The 14,250-nt window shown below is 39.1% G+C and overlaps 1 protein-coding gene across 1 annotated transcript in view; it reads left to right on the top strand.

Moving 5' to 3' along the window:
- Window positions 1-11,564, top strand: part of HTRA1 (HtrA serine peptidase 1) — a 46,608-nt gene extending 35,044 nt beyond the window's left edge. Inside the window, exons 4-9 of the mRNA XM_050959020.1 lie at window positions 5,313-5,507; window positions 6,231-6,263; window positions 7,607-7,721; window positions 7,882-7,939; window positions 8,356-8,451; window positions 10,887-11,564. Coding sequence (XP_050814977.1) covers window positions 5,313-5,507; window positions 6,231-6,263; window positions 7,607-7,721; window positions 7,882-7,939; window positions 8,356-8,451; window positions 10,887-11,055 — 666 coding nt within the window. The 3' untranslated portion in view covers window positions 11,056-11,564. The remainder of the gene's footprint in view (window positions 1-5,312; window positions 5,508-6,230; window positions 6,264-7,606; window positions 7,722-7,881; window positions 7,940-8,355; window positions 8,452-10,886) is intronic.
- Window positions 11,565-14,250: the final 2,686 nt, after the last annotated feature.

Here is a 14,250-nt window from a genome sequence, read left to right as displayed (position 1 = left end):
TAACACAGAGTTGCCTGAGGTCACACAGTGAGTCACTGGCAGAGGTGGAATTAGAACAGCAGTGTTTGTTTGCCTTTCAGCTGTGTGCTTTATTCACTGCATTACGTTGCAAGGCAGATGAGTTAGCCCAGGATTTTCTTAATCATCATGGCATATCTGTAGTTAATTTAAAGTGATTATCTCCGATAGACTGTTTTGTTATAGTAAGCCGATCTACAACCAGCTGGTGTTAAGTAAAAAGAAAAATGAATCTATTTATTAATTGTTTTATAAGTCCCGTAGACACAAGTGCTTAAGCTTTAATTATTAAGTGTTGTCTTCATACTCCAGCCGTCATGAAATGCTTGTTAACTGAAGCTTGTGGAGGGCACCTTTTTATAGTTTTGTTTCAACTACTGAATTATAAGATGCCTTGTATTTTATAGGACTTCTCTTGCAGGCTGGAACAAGATACTTTATGTGGACCAGGTGTACCGTACACATCTTACTGTTAATTTCTAACTAAGTCTAGTCATTTTAATCACATTTTTCCCGAGTTCCAGCTGATAATTTTTACCAGTTGGATTAAGTTCTTGTTTGTTTTCAAGAAGTGAAATACTGCTAATTGTCACTGTAGCTGTTAATTTTTTTTTAAAGATTTTTTTTCTTTTCTTTTTTTTAAATCCCCAGGAACATAAAGATGACATACCATAGATTGCTTACAAAATTGATTGACTATAATGTGTGAATTTACACATACTGACACTTAGCAATTACTATCTCATTTTTTAAAATAAATTAACATTTGCATAATACTGTAGGTGCCCGTGACACTGTACTGAGAAATTAAAGGTAAGGAGTAACATTCTGAAAAGTATCATTGATCTGAAAGTCTTGGGTGCTTTTGAAAACTTTACCTAGGATTCTTTGCAGTCTTGGGTCCTTGCAATAAGCTCTGCATGGATGGTCCCCTACATCCACAGAGCCTCATTAAGGGTAAACATTAACTATGGAAGCAGATGCAACTTCAGTAATTTTGACAAATAATAATATTGAATCAAATTTTGTAGTTACAGACCATTAGCTCAAAATATTTTCTCTTCAAATACGCAGCAGTCTCTTCTACAAACACCCTGTATAGGGAACACATGCTTTTCAAAACCATGTTTCATAATGTGTGCAGAGGGAAACAATTTTTTGAGTTTGTTTTTTTGTTCTGAGCAAATGAAAGGTTAGTCTAACTCTTTCCAGAAAGTCTGTTGAATCACACAGATGATCCACAGCCAATCCATACAGTGTTAGACTCTGAACTGAAGTTTAACTAATATGGGCCCAGGCTTGAAAACTCAGCACAATTAAAAATAATTGCACTAGTCAGTGATTGCTTATAATGTATTTTCTTTCTACTGCCAAATTTCACTTTTGGCTACAAAAATGTTTATATAGGAATATTTTATAAATCTCTGAAGTATCAGCATAAATCTTTTTTTAAAAAACATTATTAACTGAAGAGAATATTGTCTATTCAGATTTGACTTTGGTGAGTTTTTTTTTTTTAATCTGTTTTTGAGTAGCCCCCTGCTCTAAAAGTACCTTACAACGTACCACTGAAAGTTCATGCTCTAATTGGTTCTGAAATCTGAAGTAGGCTGAAATACAAACATAGGGCAAATGTATGCTTTACAAAAGAGGAACTAGGCAGAGAGGGAGGTGTGACACTACCAGAGCAACAGCATCTTGACCTTATGCTGTAAAGATCATAAGCCATTTAGGGGAATGTGCTCAGCAGTGGCATTTCCACCACCAATAGCAAAAAGAGGAGGTAGGGCTATGATCCTCTCACCATCCAGACAGTACGCCGCTGGGACTGCTAGCACAGCTGACATTACACACACTTTGTGCTTCTCAGTGCAGCCAGTCAAATTATGGCTGCCCCCTGCACATTGCATTGTATTGGTGAGGTTCTCTGTGAATACCAGATTAATCTGTATTCATGGCCCTTATTTGACCCATCGATAGTGCTTGTTTAATTATACTGTATTTTAACTTCCTAAAAGTGTTTCCTCAAAACATGATTAGAAAGCAAACCTCCTCCCTTGCTGCATTGCTTATTTAGTTGCCTACCCAGATGAATCTCTTTAGTCAGCAGCTGGTTAATTTTCTTGCTGTCTTGAAACTGCAGAAGATGAAGTATCTTATCCTGTTTTATGGGTTTGGCACTCAGTTTTGTTAAAGCAATATGCTCATCTCAGTAAAACTTTGTTGGTAGAACTGAAATGCAGTTAGATTAAAGGATATCGTGAGTCAAGCCTTAACTGTGAAAGCTGTAACTGCTGTTTTCATTGTAGCATATGTGGACCTGATCACTGTAGTAATGGAAGTGTTTTTATTTTCTTGTTACAAATACTTAATATTTTTCAGAATATACATTTTATGAAATAAAACCCTAACTGAAAAATTCCAAGCAAAATATACTTGAGAGATTTGTGTATTTTTTTAGTCTTATGCTAGGGATTTTTTTCTCAGTCCCAAACTAAGAAATTATGATGAAATTATTGATGAATGAAAACTGTTAAGGGTCTGACTCCAGAAACTAGCTGTAGCCAAATTTCCAAAAGTGACCAATGATTTTTGGGTGCCTTGTGTTTTGGGTGCTCAATGCAAAGATACCTGGAAGGGGACTGTTTTTCAATAAATGCTGAGCCCTGAATATCAGGCCCTTTAAGGTGTCTCAGATTGAGCTTCCCAAAATAAAACATCCAGAATCACTGGCCTGTTTTGAATATTGAGCTACTGCTTGAGAACAAGGAAGTGGATCTTAAAATGGACTGAGGAAGGAGGAAGCCTATTTTAAAATTACGCCTAGCAAGCAAGTTACTCCTCTCAGGTCCGCGTATGTGAGATGTCTCCTATTTTATTTATCTGATTTCCCTTTTCCCTCATCCTACCAGTCAACAGTATAACTCCTGTATCATGCTCTTGTAACAAAATCAGTGTAGTTTCAACTAGATTTCAGAAACCTAGGCCCTTGGCCTGTGAATATTTACATATATGCTCAGCTTTAGGTGCTTGAGTTAGGGCTGCTGCCTGTAGGTATAAAAAAGGGATGTCAGCCCTCTTAGGTACCAAAAAACAGGACATCTACCTATTTACCTACCCCTCAGACTCCACGTAGGGCTACCACCTCTGAGGCGCAGAAGTCCAGGACATTTGTCTGATACCCCTGGGCACTGTCTCCTCATCCCATTCCCAGGAGATGGCATCCGCCCTCATGGAGTCTTGCTCCTGGAGCTTTCCTGGGCACTGATCTCACCAAGCTGAATGTGGCACAGGCCGGATATACTCCTCTCCCACCTGACTATGATCCCCATAGCCAGTACTATGTAGCGGTGACTAGATGCTGCCAGACCCGAGCTCCCTCTGTCCTCTTGCTACTCGCAAGCCATCCTGTCCCTGTGGTTCCCAGACACACTGGAGCCAGAGCTCCCTCTGGGCAGGCACTGCTAAACCTGAGAATTTTCATGTTCCAGGAGGACCTGCAGCAACCCTTCTTTTAAAAAAGGGGTGGGGTGGGGTGGGGTATTAACCTGGAAAAACTGGGGTTGGTGGCAACACTAAAGTGAGTAATTCATTGACCTCAATGGGACCTGTTGGATGATCCAAATTAAGCACACACATGTGTTCAAAGGGTCAGGGCCATGCTTACAAAATGTTAAACATCTTCCAAGAACCAAAGAGCTAGTAAAATTATGGAGAGCAACAAAATGGAGATTTAAATAATTACTCAGCCTAACCCTTTCTTAATATCGGTTTGATTTAAAAGTATTTTTATAATAGATATAACTCGGGGGATAAAAATCCCACCCACCATGCCTTCTTTGTAGGTGGATGCTGTTGAATAAAGAATATGGAAGTTGAGTGACTGTTTCAAAATGAACTCTAATAAAGGGATCTCTTGAGAACCTAAAGTAATCCGCAAGTTACTGCTGCCTTAGAATTTCAGTAACAGTCACCCAAATGTGGCTCCTGTTGGAGGGAGAGAAGGGGTGGAAACAAGATGGGACCCATATATTTCCTTTTATATAAATAATGTGAGGTTGGCTAAGGGGCCAATCTTCTCCAGTTGCCATATGGGAATAGTCATCCTGACAGGGCCCATCTGTGTTCCTGCCCTAGGATAGCCAGCCAATTCAGTCTCTCCCCAGATGTTAGTCAGCTTGGGAGGAACCCAGTCTTATCTCTCGAGCCAATACATTGGAAAAGCACTGCGCGTGCCTTCACTGCCTTCATTCTCCACAGCCCAATTGCCATATGTGTCAGTTGAGTGGATAGAGCCACTGTCTCCACCGACAGGATGGGGTGTATTACCAGCCATGCCAATTTGCTGCTGATAATTTACCATGGATACTGCTTGGGCCTGGATTTGGTTCACTGAAAGCAATGAAGAGTGAAATGAATTCTTCAGAAGTGGAATCCTCATGGAAATGTCTGGATCTAATGGATGTTAGAGTGGGTGTTCTTTGGCTCAGTGCCATCTCAGTTAGCGAAAGCGATGCAGGTTTACTAGCATAGGGTTACTAGCCTAGAAGTTAGGAAGCATGTTGGGGGTGTCTTAGATTGTAAGATCTTTGGACAGAGACCTTATTTTTGTTCCATGTTTGAACAGCTTTTATCACACAGAGGTGCTGGTGCATGATTGAGACTTCTAGATGCTACCATAATACAAATAATAATACTGTAAAACCTTTGTTAATAATGTCCCTTCAGAAGACGAGCTTGGCATGTCAGGGCGGAGATAGGGTTAATTATGTTCCAGATTTCCCCAAATCTATAGGACGGAGTAGCTGTAACTGACTTAATCTCCTCATCAGAATATAAATTACTTTTATGCACCTGTATGTTTGGTTATGTACCTTAACTCTACTTTGTATTTTATTTTTCAGTATTATTAAGCACTGCATGTATTTTATTTTATTTTATTTACATCTACAGCTGTTTTTCTAATTTATTTCAAGAAGGTGTCAGATACAAGTCCAAACCTGGTGTGTTCAGATATTTGCCTTGGAGAGCAGTGTATAAATATTCATTTATTTTGTAATTGCTTTTCATTTAATGGCTATTCTATGTGGAAAAAAGAAATGTTATCTGAAGAGCACACTCCTTAGATTTAAAGCTCATGTAGGTATTGTTTACATAGTCACACACAATCCCTGGTGATAGCAGAGCATGTTTCTTCATTTTTTCTGTTAAATCAGTTTGTGTATGTTTCAGTGGTATAGATTTTATTTGCAAAAGAATATCTTATGATGATTCTGACCATAATTTATGCATAGGGTAAATTGCCAGTTCTGCTGCTTGGTCGATCTGCAGACTTGAGGCCTGGAGAATTCGTGGTGGCAATTGGAAGTCCATTTTCACTCCAAAACACAGTGACTACAGGGATTGTTAGTACTACCCAGCGTGGAGGAAAGGAATTAGGGCTTCGGAACTCTGATATGGACTACATTCAGACGGATGCAATTATCAATGTAGGTCACTTCTACACAGCTGAATAGCCCTTGTTCCATTCAATGTAGACTTCTGACTCTAGCTGTAGCTGCAAGTTTGTCAACCATTTTCCCAAAGAAAAGTGGGTTTTGCTGGATTTTATTGTTTAAAAGGATTTTTATCAGTATGAGCATGGACAATTGCCATGGCAACAGTATTGTTTATTTTTTAAAAGTCCCTGAAGGGACAATATCAAGTAATTAATCATAAAATATCTGACCTGACTTGAAATTGTTTGAATTTGTAAAGAGTATGCTAAACAGCATTTTAAAATTCATCACGCTGTCACCAAGACATTTTTAAAAAAATATCCAAGCTTGTGTTTATGTGGGACTGTGGCAAAGCAATATGTTGACGTCTGTGTTCTTGCGCTTGGCCTCGAGCTGTTGTCCTGGCCCTGGGAGTTAGGTTTGATAGTTAACAATACTACGTAAACTGTTAGTCTTCTGTGTTTCTATGAGTTTTTCTTAAACTTAATTAGCAAAAGAATTAAAAACTCGGTTTTGAAAAAGTTGAACTATAAAGGCGTACGGTTGGGGGGATATTGTTTGCGATTCTGAAGGGGTGCCATTGTGCAACTATTTTATAGAAAGTGGAAAATAACTAGAAATATTTCAACATTTCTTTTAAAATACTTAAATTTGTGCTTGTAGTAACTTCATGGAAACGGATATTAAAATATAATCTGTCCAATTTATTTTCAGTATGGAAACTCCGGAGGACCTTTAGTAAACCTGGTAAGGGTTTCTTTTAAAACAAAATTCTTTAAGTTTGTGTGTTTTATTAACCTGACCATTCTTTAAAAGAAATTTTTTAACTTTCTTATTGTTTTTTATATAGAATATAAACACATAATGAAATAAAACATATATAAATATGTGCACGAGATGGAAAACCAATATAAATAACAACATTCATTGTTCCAAAAGAAATTTGCCAAAGGAAGTGATTCAGTTCAGATGATAACTGGCTGACTGTATAACCGGGCAGGGTGCTTACTAATCTCTCATCAGTGTTTATATTGGTCAGTCACGTGATATTCTTGGAGTTCAGTATTCCAAGTGTTTGTCATTTGCATAGTTTAAAATGAGTGTAATGCCCAGTATGTTTGCTGATGCCATGCAAAAGGTAATATTAAACATACTTTTTACATTTAAGAAGTAATTGCACTTGTCGTAAAGTATGTAAGCCCTTTGCAAATCAAAGTTAAATTTAATGGTATCCATATGTATTGTCCCTTCATAGTGCATTTCATCACTGTGATAGGGCAGAAAATCGCCACTCTGGATCAGAGCAGGAAGGAGTCAATGGTTTGTTTTACAGTCAGATGCTGACTTGACCCAGCCCAACAACTGCTAGCAAACTCAAGTACAATTTTGTCTTCTGGGTATTTCCAAACATTTAAGAATAAAGTTGTGACCTAATTCTGTCATCCTTCCAGCATAGCCAGACAATGTATGCATGGAGTTCCTCACTATGGAGAAGCTACTTAGTCTGTGTCAGGACAATTTTACCTTGAAAAATATATAACAAGACTGACAGAATGTTACAGTTACTTTTGGCCTACCACACTGTACAAGTTCAGCAATGATAGTGAGACATTTTAGTATTTCCATTTAAGGGCCCAGTACCCGATAAAGTTACTCATGCTGAATATAGGGTGCCACTGAAATAAGCAAATTGAAAAGAATGGGACCAATTGTGCAATAAGTTGCTGTTTATTGCGAGGAAGAGCATTCCCAGATTCTGATCTTGACTATGCTGGTGTCAATCTGGAATAATTATATTGGATTTTAAGGTAGTTACTCTAAATTTATAGCAGTGAAACTTGTATCAGAATGTTGTCCATAGACTTTCTAATTATGGCAAAATCTTTGAGTTTAAACTTAAAAAATATAAAGTTAATAAACCTTGAAAAAATGAGTTTAACCCAAGTTTAGTGGCTAATAAATTAGCTTCAAAATATTTTGCATATACCTCATTAATTTTCTTTGTGACTGCTTGCAGAAAATCTTCCCTTGCATTGTTTCTTCCTCATGGTGTTTCATGTTTACTAACATACTTTTTTTTATTTCTCCAGGATGGTGAAGTGATTGGAATTAACACTTTAAAAGTTACAGCTGGAATCTCATTTGCAATTCCATCTGATAAAATTAAAAAGTTCTTAACTGAATCACATGACAGACAAGCTAAAGGTATTGTACTGTACTATTTTTAAAAAATGGGCACATGTCACACAATAGGGAACCAACATCAAAATATTTGGGAACCAACATCAAATTATCTCTGTGTTTAAGACCACTAGGACTTCTCATAAGAACCATAAGTCAAGATTTTCTTTTCTCTTTCTAACAGGAAAAGCTATAACTAAAAAGAAATACATAGGCATTCGAATGATGTCACTCTCTCCTAGGTGAGTAAAGATAAATTCTTTCCTCCGCCTATAATTTTATTTAGATGTGGCCATTCCCACAAATTTTGCTTCTGTCACTTTGAAATGGGTTATTATAATATACTTCACAAGGAGCACCTGAAGATCTACAAATAATGGCCTGATATTTTCACTACTTCTGTTTTCGTCTATGTGTTGCCAGTAGAAGATACTTATTAGTATTTTACAGGATGCAGATTTCTAAACAAGTGTCAAGTTTTAAAATCTTGTCAAGTCTTTAGGAATCTGAACTGAATTGTACCATATGTGATCTCAGTATGTATAACATACAAATAAAGGTTAAGTGATTGAGGTTTTTCAATCCTTGTAGTTTAACTTCCTTATATGTGAAATGACCTTCTGTCAAATTAATTTTAAATTGATGTCACTTTTTTCAGCAAAGCTCAAGAGCTGAAGGAACACCATAAAGACTTTCCTGATGTTGTTTCTGGGGCCTATATTATTGAAGTAATTCCAGATACACCAGCTGAAGCGTAAGTAAAAGGACTTTTTTTTTCCTCCTTTTTTTCTTTTCTCTAACAGCAACCATCAGCGTAAGCAATTGGTAATGAGATGCTTTCACCTCTATGACAAGTTTGACTATGCTAAAATCAACCAAACTATTGCCATCTGACAACTGTTTAAATGAAAGGAGTTGGTGGTTTAAGTCCAGTCCCTTGTGAGCAGTCCTCTATATTTCAAAAAAGACTATCACAGTGGAGCCCTTGTCACAGATCTCAGCAGAGAGGTTAAGCATGGAGTGGACATGCTGGCTAAATCATCCTTTCACTGCTAGAGATGATCTCACCAGGTCATGATTGGGACATACATTGGTAGGGCAGTTTGGGGAAACTTGTGCTTCTGCTGCCTGTGTGATTGTGTGTTTCGTGGTCAGAGGATGTGTCCATCTAGCACCTTACATGGGCATTTAATTCTCATGATTCACTTGGTTAACTTAAAATAAATAAATAAACTGTTTAATTCAGGTGGGTGAGGAGAGAGTTTATCAAGAACATGAAATTCAAAATCTTTTATGGGAAAAGAGCAAAGGTTATTGTGCAACACATGTGGGGTAAGAGACATGTATGTGCAAAACACATTATTAAAAATGTGTGCCATGAAATGTTAATTTTCTAATCTGTATTCAAAGAAGGGAAGAGGGCTGGCTGGCATCTCTCTGGAGCAGAGTGAAAGCAGTTTGGGTACCTTAACCTTAATCAATCATGGTTAGGTTTCTAACATCTGTTACAGGTGTTTTTTGTTTTGTAACTAACATTTTTGAAAGGTAACGCTCAGTCAAAGCTCTGATCTGTGCCTGCAACCTGAATCTCCCTTAAACTATTGCAGGAATAATCCAGTTCATTGTACTGTAATGTGGGGTTTGCACTTGTCTTGACCTGAGGGGATGACACTTGGCTGTATTTGGGATGAGAAAGTGAGCCTGCATTTGGAGAGCATGTTCTGTAGTGTGGGAGTGACAACGGTTAGCCAAGAGACAGAAGGGAAAGAAGAGAGATAGGAGACAAGTGATGTAGGATAGTAACTTAAGAGTTCAGAATCGCATTGATATTAACGTGTTAATCATTAGGGGTGGTGGACAATATCCATCAATAACCCCCTACAGACAACTTTATTGATGAAATTTGTACATACTTTGATTTGGGCTTGGTTTTTCACTGACTGTGTGTGTGTGTGTGTGTGTGTGTGATATCAACTCAAAACAGCTCTTGCTGCCACAAAATTCTGTCAGTCTTTTTAATTCAGAGAAGGGTTCTGTTGCACCTACACACAAGGATCAAAATATTCCAGTCTGACTTGTGATTTTTTTGGTTGCCCAACTTGAGAACCATAAAAGAGTCTGTTTTCAGAAAGTGCTGAGCCACCTGGCCTCTGAAAATAAAGCCCATTTAAGGTGTTCTGATTAGGGCACCAGAAATCTTAGCCAAGACATGTAGCTTGAGAGAAGCACTCGGGTAAGACCCTTCTCTGTGACTGGAAGAGGCATATTATTACTGTGTGGTTGTGTAAAGATTATGCTCAGAGGTTGAATCATGTCTGATCTGGTTACTTAGGTTAGTATTTCCATGACTTGCTGCCAGAGTTTTGTGCATGACAGGGCAAGCCAATGTGGTATGTACAATATTTCCCTTCCCCACTCCTGTTCCTCAGTCCCAGCTGCAGTCTTAGCCAGCTCTTGTGTATAAAATATGAAAGGGACTCAGCACAGAATGTGGAGGATCTGCAGTAGAAGGAGCCTCAGTCTGACTTTTCTAGTCCCCGTCTATCTGTATCTACCTGTTGTCTTTTTACATTGTAAGCTCTTGGGGTAAGGACCATCTTTTTTGTTTTGTGTTTGTATAGTACCTGGGATGAAGAGGTCCTAGTCCATAACTGGTGCTCCGAGGTGTTATTGCTATAAAAATAATAATAATGGGTGGAATAAATCAGCATCCCACTGAGTTCATGTGTAATAGATCTACATTATTCTCCGTTTTAGTTTTGAATCATTTGAGATGTAATTGAGCCAACAAAGCTATGTATAGAGAACAGTGTGGGATACTAAATATACAGTTCTATTAAGTGATACAGGTCCCCTACTGGAGTGGGCTGAGGTGCGTATTGAAATATCTGCCATGTGTACCTGCCACTATACACAGTGTTGCTTCCATGGAATTGCTCCTAAATTGTATAATTGAGTGAAAGGTTTGAAGATTTTCATGCTGAAATAAAACTCCTTTGTCTTAACTATCTGATACACGTTACCACATAACTCATCTAACCGGTGGTTGTTTCTATGCATCTCAAATTAGAATCCAGTCCTTTGAATGTCAGTCTTGGTGAATTGTGAGCATTCAGTTCTCTTTCTCAGTAGCATTATGAGGAGGATGAAATGGCAGTTGTGATAACGTATCCCTTTTTTGTATTTTAGTGGTGGCCTGAAAGAAAACGATGTGATTATAAGCATCAATGGACAGGGAATAATCTCAGCCAGTGATGTCAGTGACATTATTAAAAAGGACAATACTCTGAATATGGTTGTACGCAGGGGCAATGAAGATATTATGATAACAGTAGTTCCTGAAGAAATTGACCCTTAATCAGAAACATGAGCTGGATTTCATGTTTTCTTTTAGCAACAGTGGACTGCTTATGTTATGACTGTGCTGGTACAGGAAACATTAGACTGTTGACCAACATTCTGCTTGTTCAAAAGAATAGTATTGGCCAACAACACCAATGTAATGCCACAGATATTCCAGATGATAATTTTTTCCTTCTGTATTTTATCTATGCAATGTATTCTTTACTGGCTAACACAACTGTTACTGCTTAAACAGTCAACATTTTTTTTCTCTGTGTCACTCTTTCAACTAAGACTTCAACAAAACAAAATTCATGCACACAATGTGTGTTGTGGTATTCAGGTATAAATAGCATAGCTGTTCCTTTAACTGGAAAATGCCATTGTAATAGAATTTTGGGATAAAAAAACACAGTTGGAAAAATGTTGGCTTGTAAACCAAAAATAATAATCTTTTTTCAGAATCCATGCAGAATTTTTACTACTTCAGTCTTTTCCTAGTGTTATTAAAATAATTCTACAGTATTTTTTTCTGGTGTCATTCATTTTGCCTCATGTAAGTTGCTGGATGTTTTGCTTTTGAAATGTACCAAATATCTACTTGAAAATATTTCTTGATGGACTTATTTCCTCTGTCATTGAGCCAAAACCCTTTTACTTTTCAATATATTCTTAGTTTCCTATATTCTTAGTTTCCTATATACTATCACCGAAGTCTAAGGTAAACATCTGAAGCAAAGAAAGCCTAGTGTTTGAACTCTAGTTTCTTACCTTAGTCTTTAGCTGTAGTATCTCAGCTATCCTAGGAGGGAAGGCTTCCATGTACAATTATTTTTTACCGTATTTTCTCTTTAAATTTTTAATTATAATGCAAACAGTGTCTGAAACACTTCTCCTTCAGCAGAGTTCCTCAACTGTGAGTCATGGACCAGTGATGGTCCAGGTATAGCTATGTGGTCTCATTTTGCTATCTCTTCTTGTTCCAGATGACAAATTTGAATAAAAGACCGCTATAATGCATGGAAATTTTTCATATTTCTTTTTCAAGTATGCAATTTCTGCTGCTTGGGGTTGTAAATAAGAGGTGGTTTTGAGACACTGTTAAGATGTGGTCTATTCTGTGCAGGTTATTATATCCATCACCTTTTTTGCTCTCTTCTCGCCTCCAGTGTGTGCAGTGGACTGTTTTGGAATTTTTTCAATACATACACATATGTTACTGTATGTATATTAGAGAAGGAAAGATCAAAGAAATACACCTTGCATTTGGAGTGAAAGGTGGCGAGGTTTGCGATGGCCCATAGTACTTACGGGAGTTCCTTACAGTCTGTGGATGGATCTTGAGAGAGTTAGGAAAATGAACTTCTGACCTACAAGAGCTGTGTAGAAGACTGTTCTCTCTTTGACAATCAATAAAGAGATCATTTTGCCCCTGCAGTAGTTTGCCATTCTCACTTTAAATAAGTTTCTCTGTAGCCCCGACACATGACTAGGTGCAAAATATGATTTCAACTGGGTTCACCCCTATTTAGGCAACAGGTTTTGACCTTGAATCATCCATCCTTGTTGATCATAATGTTTCATGTTTGGACACAGGCTGTAGATCTTTCCTATAATAACCCTTACACCATATCTTACTCCTCAGGGCATTCTTCACCAAAAAATAAAAATTCTGTGCACAATATTTTAAAATTCTGCAAGTATATTTGTCAGATGTGGAGGCTCCAGCATGACATTGGGGAGTACAGGCCACTGGCTGCACAGAAGTGAGAGATCACTGTGCAGGTCACCCCCCGCCCCCAGGACATGGTCTCAGTGATGAGGCTGCACCCAAGCCTGACATAGCACAAGGACCAGGCCTGCCCCAGAAACTCCCAAGGGCCCTGCCCCTCCATGCCAGGAGCACTAGGTGTGAGCAGGCAGACTCAGCAAGGCAGGATCCATGTGTGGTGGGGCTTAGTGTGGGGGGATCCAGGTCCGAGTTGAGAGGATTCTGTGGGGGCATTCTGGGTGCAGGCAGTTCAGTGTGGGATCTGGGTGCAGGAGGGATCTAGATGCACAAGGCCTTGTTGTGGGGGGTTCTGGGTGCAACAATAATGGGACTCTTCTGGGGAGTCCAAGTGAAGTGGTTGAGGCTCAGCATGGAGGAGTCTGGGGGCTGGGTGGGGAGAGTCCAGATGCTGGGGGAGTGGGGTGGGATTCTAGGGGCAGCTGGTTGGAGCTTGGCAGAATGGGGATTTGGGTGGGGGTGGCTCATCAGGGAGCTGCAGGGGGTGTGGGGCTGATCATGGGTGGGGGGTTCTGGGTGCAGGGGGAGGTGGGGCTTGGCATGAGGGTCTGGATCTGGATGCATGGGGGTTGGGCTGTTGGGGAGCAGCTCCCTGTACAGTGCTCTCTCCCTCTGCAGATGAGGAATGACAAGTGTAGGAAGCACAGGGAGGTGGGTGTTTGCAGAGCTTCCTGCAGCCAGAGGAAGAGGGAAAGAGGAAGTCCTGTCCTCCCCAGCCCAGTTGGGACTAGCATCTGATCCTGGTGCAGGGTAGAACCCACCAGCTGGGTCTTCCCCAATCCTGCTCCCTACCGCATAGTGATTTACTTCTCTGCCAGCTGCCCTAGGCACCCAAAACATACTGCTGGGGAGGGTCGCATGATCACTGTTGTGGCTTCCCTTGACTTCCCCATCAGAAAATCATTTTTCTGCAGGAAAGCACAGAAATCTGCAGGGGACATAAATTCTGTGCATGCACAGTGGTGCAGAATTCCCTCAGGAGTAATATCTTTTAGAAAAACACAGTCTCGGTTTTAAAAATTGTCAGTGACAGAGAATTCACCATGACTCTTGAAAAGTTGTTCCATGGTTAATTACTCTTGCTGTCAAAAATTTACTTATTTCCAGTGTGAATTTGTCTAGCTTCAACTTCCAGGCACTGGATTGGGTTATGCCTATCTCTGCTAGATTGAAAAGCCCATTATCAAATACTTGATCCCCATGTAGATACTTACTGTTTTATAATAGCTATATCGTTTATTTCTAACCTGGTGTTCCCTCCGTCGGTTCCTGTATCCATCTCTTGTCTTTCATCATATAAATGGTTTATAAGTTCTTTATGGTAGGCACCAACCATCCTTTCATTGTATGTGTACAATGCCTAGCACAATGAGGGCCCCAGATGTGAAGCATCTGGGCTCTACCACACTGTAAATAACTACA

This window comes from Gopherus flavomarginatus, chromosome 6, assembly GCF_025201925.1.
Source record: "Gopherus flavomarginatus isolate rGopFla2 chromosome 6, rGopFla2.mat.asm, whole genome shotgun sequence".
NCBI lineage: Eukaryota > Metazoa > Chordata > Testudines > Testudinidae > Gopherus > Gopherus flavomarginatus.
This window is presented reverse-complemented; position numbering and strand designations above follow the sequence as displayed.